The sequence below is a fragment of the Vombatus ursinus genome, unplaced genomic scaffold (genome assembly GCF_900497805.2).
Source record: "Vombatus ursinus unplaced genomic scaffold, bare-nosed wombat genome assembly UNPS02014864.1, whole genome shotgun sequence".
NCBI classification, from domain to species: Eukaryota; Metazoa; Chordata; class Mammalia; order Diprotodontia; family Vombatidae; genus Vombatus; species Vombatus ursinus.
The window spans coordinates 16,910,578-16,920,081 of NW_020954642.1; the positions used below are offsets into that span (position 1 = coordinate 16,910,578).

General features: G+C 41.6%; 1 protein-coding gene across 1 annotated transcript in view; it reads right to left on the bottom strand.

Annotated features, from left to right (window-relative positions):
- LOC114027901 (thymidine kinase 2, mitochondrial-like) overlaps positions 1-9,018 on the bottom strand; it is a 46,633-nt gene extending 37,615 nt beyond the window's left edge. Inside the window, exons 1-3 of the mRNA XM_027842078.1 lie at positions 8,765-9,018; positions 5,222-5,259; positions 2,602-2,676 (exon numbers count right to left, since the gene is read on the bottom strand). Coding sequence (XP_027697879.1) covers positions 2,602-2,676; positions 5,222-5,259; positions 8,765-8,969 — 318 coding nt within the window. The 5' untranslated portion in view covers positions 8,970-9,018. The remainder of the gene's footprint in view (positions 1-2,601; positions 2,677-5,221; positions 5,260-8,764) is intronic.
- Positions 9,019-9,504: the final 486 nt, after the last annotated feature.

A 9,504-nucleotide genomic window follows, 5' to 3' on the forward strand; every position in this document is an offset into this window, starting at 1 on the left:
GTATTTTAACTTTAAAAAAGAAATTGTGTATATTTATGGTATTAAAAGACAAAATATGTCAATATTATACGATGCTATGCACATATTTTAAGCATTTCTAAGTTTCTAAACTTTTTCTGTGTCATCTGCTGACCCTCAAGTGTCATCTGCAGCTTCCACGAAACTCTCAAAAAATTCCCATTTAATTTCTTATATAGACTCACAGTGTATCAAAACCAAGACGGGGACAGTTAAGATATGGAATAGATAACTGTATCAGCACCTACCTCCCAGGATTGTTGGAAGCACAAAAAAAGAACATATTTACAAAGTACTCTGCAAAGCTTAAATAGCTATAGAGATGTTAGCTATTCTCTATAAAATGAGGGGGTTGGACCAGTTGGCTTTTGAGGGGTCTGTGATCCTACAAACTCCTCATAGCAAAGCAAGCAAATAAGTGGGGGCAGATTAAATATCCTTGTTTTTCAAGTAATTGTTTTGGGGTCTTTGTGGAAGGGGTGGAATTCTGGACCTGCAATTTCAGCAATGAGAAGAACTCCCAAGGTAGAAACTCCATCCTCTGATACAAAGGAGGAATTCACCTGTAACTTGGGGCCTTCCAGAATTAACTGCCTTGTGGTCCTAAGGGATCTATCCCGGCTTGCACCCAGGTCTTCCGGACTCTGAGACTGGCCCTCTATTCCCTACACACCCTTGCTTCTCAGCCCCCAGCATCAGGGAGAATTTGCTTTACTGCTTACATTCACAAAGTGAAGTGAGAGAATTCTCTCCTTTGAGTCTCAGGGCAGGCATCACCCCTGGTTTCACGGGGTCAAGAATTGTCTAGTTGGCAGAGTGGGGAGGGACAGGGAGAGCTCACAACCTGGATCCTAATCTCTTGGCCCTTCCACTTACTATATGTATAACTTTGGGCAATCACTTTCTCTTTCAAAATAAAGGCATGGGAGCTAGCAAGTTGGTATCTAAGATCCTTCCAGCTCTAATGCACAATAATTCCACAGGCATGAATAACAAGAATCCTATTGGATGAGAGGGTGTGGAGGGATTACAAGCTGTGATGGGGGAGAAAATCATCCACATTGAAGATCACAGATCCACTGAAGTCTTCAGTGAATGCAAGTCACTTAACCTCCATCTGCCTCAGTTTCCTCAACTGTAAAACAGGGATAATAATAGCACCCGTCTCCCTCCCAGGGATGTTGTGAGGAGCAAATGAGATAATAATTGTAAAGCACTTAGCACAGTTTACATAGCAAACACTATATAAACATTAGCTACTATAATTATTATTATTAAAATAACAGCACCTACCTCCCAGGGTTGTGGTGAGGATCTGGTGAGCTTAATATCTATAAAGCACTTTGCAAACCTACATCAATGTTAGCTATTATTATGTCACTTTTTTCCCATCCAAGGTCACAAACCCCTTGAAATCTACACACAAACACTCTAGGGATCCATGGACCCAAGGTTAAGAACTGATTCAGACAAAATGCTATTAGAAAACTGAGAAAGGAGAAATTGCATTCATTTGTGGGGTGAGAGGGAAGGATACAAGAAGGCTTCATAGAAGCGGCAGCATTGGAGGGGGGCCTTGAAGAAAAGAAGGCACTCCAACAGATGGAATTGGAAGAGAGATTATTCCAGGCTTTGGGGAGAAGCAAAAACCCAGGGACAGGAGAGGGCAGAATAAGAATGGAAGCAAGGAGCAGAACAGTTTGCCCAGAATGCAGGAAGTCTGAAAATTCCTATGAGATGATGATGATTATAATAATAATAATAATAATAATAATAATAATAAAATTATTCAGAACACAATGTCTAGAAGACACAGAAGAGATATAGGAACAGGCTCAGTTATTTTCTTCCCTGTTGCCTTGTCTGCTATTGGACTGAATGCTATTTCAGTGAGTCTATAGAGGATGAACTTATATTTTAAAGCCTGTACTCAATTACAAAAAGTAATTATTTTATCCATCTATGGAACAGTCCACAAAACATTAAATATGTTTAAATAGCAGGATAGTGACTTGTCCCACAACCATTTCTACCTGAACCTTTGAACATAAGAATGAGAAAATAACAACAAAATAATAATGATAAAAATAATAGATAATTTAGCCCCAACTAAAACCCCATCTTCTATAGGAAGCCTTTCCCAAGCCCTCTTGATTCTAGTACCTTCTGTTTGTTAATTACTTCTTATTAATACTGTATGATTAGTTTGCTTGTCCATATTTGTTTTCTTGTTGTCTTCCCCATTAGAGTGTAAGCTCCTTGAGGGCAGGGACTGTCTTTTGCCTCTTTTTGTATCCCCCAGGGCTTGGCACAGTGCCTGTCGGGTAGCAGGTACTTAATAAATGCTTACTGACTGATTAATAATAACACTAACAACAACAATTCACTTGTAAGGGGTTTGAAGGATTGATTTGGAGAAGGTCTATGAAAGACCTTGAATGTCCAGTAGGCAATGATCATACTTAGATCCCAACTAGACCCTGGAAGACCATGATGTTTTCACAATTGCCTCATCCGGTTAGACTCTCTCAGCTTTATCCAATACTTCTTATACAATCTTGCACAATACTTCTGGATCAGTACCTCAATGTCAGTGGTTTTAGAAAAGTACTCCAGGCATGTCGTTTTCCCACTCGCGATGTTACCTTCGATACAGATCTGATGAAAGATAAATTGTTATTAGATATAAGACCCAGAAATATCAGGGATCAGGATAACAGTCATGGTGGGGGTGGATGGGAAACAAAGAGCCACAGTGTCAGCTAGATCTATAAATAACAACTATAACTTCAGTAGTTCAAGGATTCCTGATTTCCTCAGTGTTGCTACTCCCTCTACGAAGGCAGAGGGAAACCCTTTCATACTTTAGTAGGTCCCTTTGAGCTGATGTGAAAACTGATCCACTCATGGCTAGCCCTTTAGTGATGAGGCTTCCTGCACGTGGCCAGACTGGTCTTGAGATAAGAGACATACATATTCCATCCATGAGCCTTTCTTATGTGGTGGGAGGGACCCGAACTGGAGCTGTGTTGGCATGGCCTTGAACCCAGGGTCAGAATAGGAGGTGGGATTAGAAGAAGGCTTTAGTGGAGTAATAATAACCACCATACAGTGAACATACAGTCATTGAGATGATTAATAAGCAAACAATGCATTTGTTTTTATGGATAAAAATAAGCAAACTGATGTTTGTATTTATGATGATTTATTCTAATTTCTCAGAATGCTCCTGTGAAAGAGCTAAGAAAGAAAGAGGAGGAGGAGGAGGAGGAGGAGGAGGAGGATGAAGACACCTCCCAGGGTTTTCAAAGCCCTTCACTGCCTGGTCGCTTCCACTCTTCTTCCACTTTACTCTCCTCCATGTACCCTAGTGACAGTAACAGTGACACTGGCCTCCTTGCTGTTTCTTACAAGACGCTCCATTTCCTGACTCTTCATTTTCACTGGCTGTCCCTCCAGGCCTGGAATGCTTTCCCTTCTCACCTCTGTCTGCCTCCTGGCTTCCTCCAAGTCCTAGCTAAAATCTCACCTTGTACAAGAAACCTTTCCCCAGTCCCCCTCAATGATAATTCCTTTAACCTTGACTGCCTCCAAATTAAAAAAAAAAAAGAGCTAGGTGGCACAGTGGATACAGCACCAGACCTGGAGTTGGGAGTATCCGAGTTCAAATCGAGCCTCAGATACTTAGTCTTAGACCCTAGTCAAGTCACTTACTTCCAATTGTCTCCAAATGATTTAAAAAAAAAACTAGTTCCTTATCCTCTGTGATTATCCCTATTTAATCCTATATTTATCTTACTTGTAACAAGTTATTCGCATGTTGTCTCTTCCATTAGATTGTGGACTCTTAGCAAATCAGGACATTTTTGCCTTGTCTTGTATTCCCACTGCTCAGGAGAGCATCTGGCACATAGTAGGGTCTTAATAAATGCTTGTTGACTTGACTCACAAGACTTAAGGTTTACAAGGCATTTTCTTCATAACAACACTGACAGGTAGACAGTGTGAAAGTATTATGACCTCCATTTTGTAAAAGAGGAAATTGAGGCTCAAAAGGGAATGAGTATCCTACAGGATCATAGCTTTAGAGCTAAAAGAGATCTGGTCCAATGCCTTCATTTTTCTAGATGAGGCTCAGACAAGGAAAGTGACTTGCCCAAAGCCACAGTCTGTCAGTAGTAGGACCAGGACTGATACCAAGGCCTACTGCTTCCCAATCCTACGTTCTTTCTGCCTTCTGAGAGAGATAAAGGTGAAAAATAACTCTGTTAAAGCAGCTCTGATACAAAGTGAAGATATGAGGGTATTAGTAGTAGTAATAATGATAGTTAGCATTTAAGTAGCACTATAAAGTTTTCAAAGTGCTTTACAAATAACCTCATAATTCTCACAACTCTGTAAGATAGATGCTATTATTATGCCCATTGATTTGACCAGAGCCACATAGCTAGTAAGCCTCATTCTCACTTTTTTTTTCTGGGAGACAAATAGGGTTAAATGACTTACCCAGGGTCACATAGCTAGGAAGTGTCTGAGGTCAGATTTGAACTCAGGTCCTCCAGACTCAGGAGCAGGCACTCAAACCAATGTACCACCTAGCTGCCTGGCTAGTAAGCCTCAGAGAGAAGATCTGAATTCTGGACTTCCTAAATCCAAGTCTAGAACTGTTCTAACTAACTGCTTCTAATACAAGATGTCAATTCCACAAATCCTTAAAAAGTGTTATTTCTTGCTTCATCAATTATTTTATAATCTTTTTCACCAACCTGGCAATCTGGCCCCTACTCACATCTGTAAACTCGTTTCACATTATTACGTTCCAGAAAAATTGGCACTTAACAGTGCATCTCCCCTAAGATGGCCTCCAGCTTAGAATGCACTCTCTGTTCACCTCCACCTCTGAGAATCCCCCTGAGCTTCCTAAGAGAAGCTTGACCCAATTCCTCCCCACCTCCCTGCCCTCATTAATGCTTTCCTCCTCAAATTCTCTAGGATTTACTTATCAGTGTTTATGTTGTATTTCCTTCAGTAAAATTATAAGGTCCTGGTTGGCAAAGACTTTCTTATTTGTATCTCTGTATCCCTTCCACACAGTGGATGATTAATAAATGTGTGTTACACTGAATTACATTTCTAAAAATCTCAAGACAAAGTATAAACATATCCCCTACAATAGAGGGTGTGGATATAAATAAGTACTTACCACTGACTTCTGGTCCCTTTCATTTTTCTCATGTTTATCTAAAAAAGAAAAGAAGTAATCATAGTTGAAACAGTTATTTCAAGGAGGCTAAATATCACTGTATTTGGGTTTATCTTATTATATCATGAAGTCTACACGAAATGAGGCAGCTAGGTGGTGCAGTGGATAGAGCACTGGCCCTAGAGTCAGGAGGACCTGAGTTTAAATTAAGTTATTTTTATTTAAAATAATAAAATCCTCTTATTATGGGGACTTGTTCTGTGAAGTTTGGATTCAGTCAAAAAGCCGTACTTGAGGACCTAGAGGACCACATGTAGCCTCGAGGCTGCAGGTTCCCCATCCCTGGCCTAGTGTGCTGTGGTACATGTGGTCACAGAATTGGACATGAGTCAACAACAACAAATTATTAAAGTAATAATAATAAATTTCACCTCCCTAATCAAAATTTTGGAAAAACTATGTAAAACTACACATGGCCTTCCATGTTCCAGCATGGCCTTGTTGCTGTCATTCAGCTGTGTCTGATTGTGACCCCATTTGGGTTTTCTTGGCAGAGACACTGGGGTGGTTTGCCATTTTCTTCTCCAGCTCATTTTACAGATGAGAAAACTGAAATAAAAAGGGTCAAGTGACTTGCCCAGGGTCACACAGCTCATAAGTGCCTAAGGCCGGCACTTTAACCACTATGGCAAGTAGCAGTTTATCATTGAAACCACAGGCACTACTTAGCAGCTCAGCAGGAGAGCACCCAAGGAGGTTACTTCTGAAGAAGTACTCTTAGAGGTTCCCAAAGTAGGTGATACCCCGCCCAGAGTCGTAGTAGCCTCACGCCAATTGAGGGATGTTGAATAAAAATAAGGGGGCAGTGGGAGCATAAGGAAAGAAGAGAAGAGAAGAAAAATTTGAAAAACCGTGCTGTGTAACAGAGTCAAGTTGTAGTGATTACATTATTTTCCAAATAAACACACAAAATGCAAGTTATAACCAATCAGTGGTCAAGTCCGACAACAGGTCTTAACAAGCAAGTGTTGGCAGGCAAGTGTATCTTGGGGAAGTCCAGCATGCATCGGCAGGAATGTGTGTGTGTAATTACTTGTTTACAATACAAAACTATATGGTTACATGATGTAATACTGCATCATCAAAATTTCAATGCAGGGAAAAACACAAATTAACAAAATCATTAAATTTAAAATGCAGCATTTTTAAAAATTATTTTTTTTTTTGAAATGACATTTTTTAAAACCATTAAAGGGTTAAAGAAAGTAGATTTCCACGGGTACACTGAGTACTTTTTTTTAAAGAAGGTGGAAGGCCAAATAAGTTTGAGAACCTCTGCTCTAGCCCATGAAAGGCATGACTTGGCAACATTTTACTTTTGAAGCCAGAATTTAAACTTACACCAATGAGTAAAGCAAAATATGCTTCAAAAGGGGAGCATGAAAATAACCCAACAAAACTGCCAAATGATGATTAATGACAATAATCACTCTTGCTCCAGGAATACAGACCATGAAACATTTATGGTTTCATGGAAATAGCGCTGGCCTTGGAGTCCCAGAACCTGGGCTCTAATCTTTGCTCTACTACAGACTAGTTGCAAGTCACTTAATCTCCCTGGGCCTCACTTTCTTCATCTATAAAATGAAACTATTGGACTCCATGAGACCCAAATATCTTCCTTTCTCCCCACTCAGAGGCTGGGGTCCATTAAAAATACAAATAAACTAAGGAGAGAGTTTTACCATTCAATAAACATTTATTAAGTACTTACTGTGTACAAGGGCCTATTCTAGGCACTCAAAAGACAGAACTATATGTTTAGGCTATACTATTCTTCCCTTCAAATTAGATAGTATTTGTAAAGTGTTTGGCACAGTGCCTGGCACACAGGAGGCACTTAATACTTATTTCCTTCCCTACCTTCACCCCCTTCAATTCAGTGAGTGAATTGTTGAGTACAGAGAATAGGAAAAAGCAGTCATAGCTTACATTTACATGGTGACTTTCATTTTTACAAAGAGCTTTACATACTTCATATCATTTGATCATCAAAAAAACTCTTAAGTAGATAAAACAATTATTATTATTCCCTTTTTACAGATGGGGAAAATAAAGCTCAGAGAGGAAAAATAACTTAGTGAAAGTAATACAAGTAGCATATAAAAAGAGCTAGGACTCAAGCCCAGGACTCACACCCAAAAGACTGTATAGTGTTCTTTCCACCAGACAGTATTCATTTCAAACTAACTTGAAATTGGTTGTGACTACAGGGACAAGCGACAGTGATACATTCAAAAGCGGGCTGGAACAAATATGAAGTAACTGGGGTTCCAGCTCCATCTGTAACACCATGGGGCTTCAGGCAAAACTCAACCACATTTTGTCATCTGTAAAGTGGGTTTTACAGTTAAGGGGAAAAAAAAAGGAGGCATCTAGCACGCTCAATAAGTTCTTTCTTAAGTATTTAGAGAAGAGTATGGACAAGAATTGAACAGGCCAAAAAGGCACAAAGGGATTGCCATATGCACTCAAAAGGTGCACCCACACCAACGAATCAACTGTAGTCTAAGTAACCTGGCCCAGATATAACAGGAAATAGGTTCTACAACATTTAAATCCAGCCTCTGACACTTACTAGCTGTGTGACTCTGGGAAAATAACTTAACCTCTGTTTGCCTCAGTTTCCTCAGCTGTAAAGTGGGGATTATAACAGCACCTACCTCCCAGGATTGTTGTAAGGTTCAAATGAGATAATATTTGCAAACTTAGCACAGTGCCTGACACATAGCAGACATTATATAAATGCATATTTCCTTCCTCCTACTTATTATGTCTGTAACCACGGACAAACCATAAAACCTCTCTAAGCCTGTTGCACCATCAAGAAAAAGGAGGAAGATTGGATTCCTTCCATCACTAACCTTCTACACTAATAATAATAATGGCTAACATTTTCATAGTTCATTTTCTATGTCACCTCTTTTGATCCTCACAAAAGCCCTGAGGCAGGTTTTACAAATGACAAAACTAAAACTGAGACAGCTTAAGTGACTTGCCCAGAACTATAAAGCCGGTGTCCCTTATGCCCGGGACACTTTGGGCCCTGCCAGCTTCAACATTCTATGGTTCTAATAATGTTAGAACAGGTTAAGTCCCTCATATCTGTGATACTTTCACCTGTTCTAAGGGCCTTCCCAGCTCCAACATTCTATGTTCTAATACTTTTAGAACAGGTCAAGTCCCTTCTACCTGGGACACTCAAGTTCTAAGAGCCCTTTCAGCTCTAACAATGCACGTTGTAAGGTTTCTTACAGCGCTAACATTCTATATTCTAACGTCTCTTATATCTGCGACACCTGTTCCAACGGCCCTTCCAGTTCTAACAAATCCGGTTTCCAGGTTCCAAACAGATCTAACATTCTATGTTCCAACCATCTGTGTTCTAAGGGCCCTCTCCAGCTCCAAATCTAAAAAGCAGAGAAAGCCTGGGAGTCGCCTTTCCTCAGCAGGGTAAAAGAGCTAAACAAACAGGGGGATTACCCATGGGCCAACCATAGGGCGGAGCGCGCTGCAGCTTCCCCTCGGAGCCCGATGCCATGGTCAGCCCCGGGGACCAGAGGTGCTGAAGCCGGACCAGTGGGGCCAGGGAGCGGAGCCTCCCGTGGCCTGGTGCAGGAGCTAGCTGGGGCCCGAGGGGATGCAGGGGCTTCAGCAGCAGCCGGACCCACGCGCGCACTGGCACCATGGAGCCCCAGTGGCCTGCGCATAAGCTGCCAGCCTTCGATGCTTCCGCAAGAGTCTCCTGACGCGGGCTTGGCTTCCTGCGAGAGGCGGAGGGGGATGCTGCCAAGGGCCAAGCCTTCCACTGTCAGTGGCCGGCGGCAGCCGTGGGGGCCGTTCGAGGGGCGGGCTCTTAAGGCCGCACCTCCCTATTTCACCCGCTGGAGGAAAAGCAAGCCCAGGCTTGTCTGCTTCCGAGACTTCCGTGGCTTTTTCCACCTAAAAGCCGCGCGAGGTTTTCAGCCCCAAAGACGCAGCTTAAGTAATTCAGGGGAAAAAGTAAAAGGCAGAGACTTAAAGGAACACATTTCAGATCCTAGCTTTGCTACTAGCTAGCCAGCCATCGCAATGCCCACCCCACCCCACTCCACCCTACCCCACCCTCCGCCGCAAGTCTTTGGCTGCATCTTTCAGGGTTGAACCAGATCCGAAGTTTATAGCGTTATGGACCCCTTTGACAGTCTGGTGAAGATTATTGACTCCCCTTTAGGCGATTAATA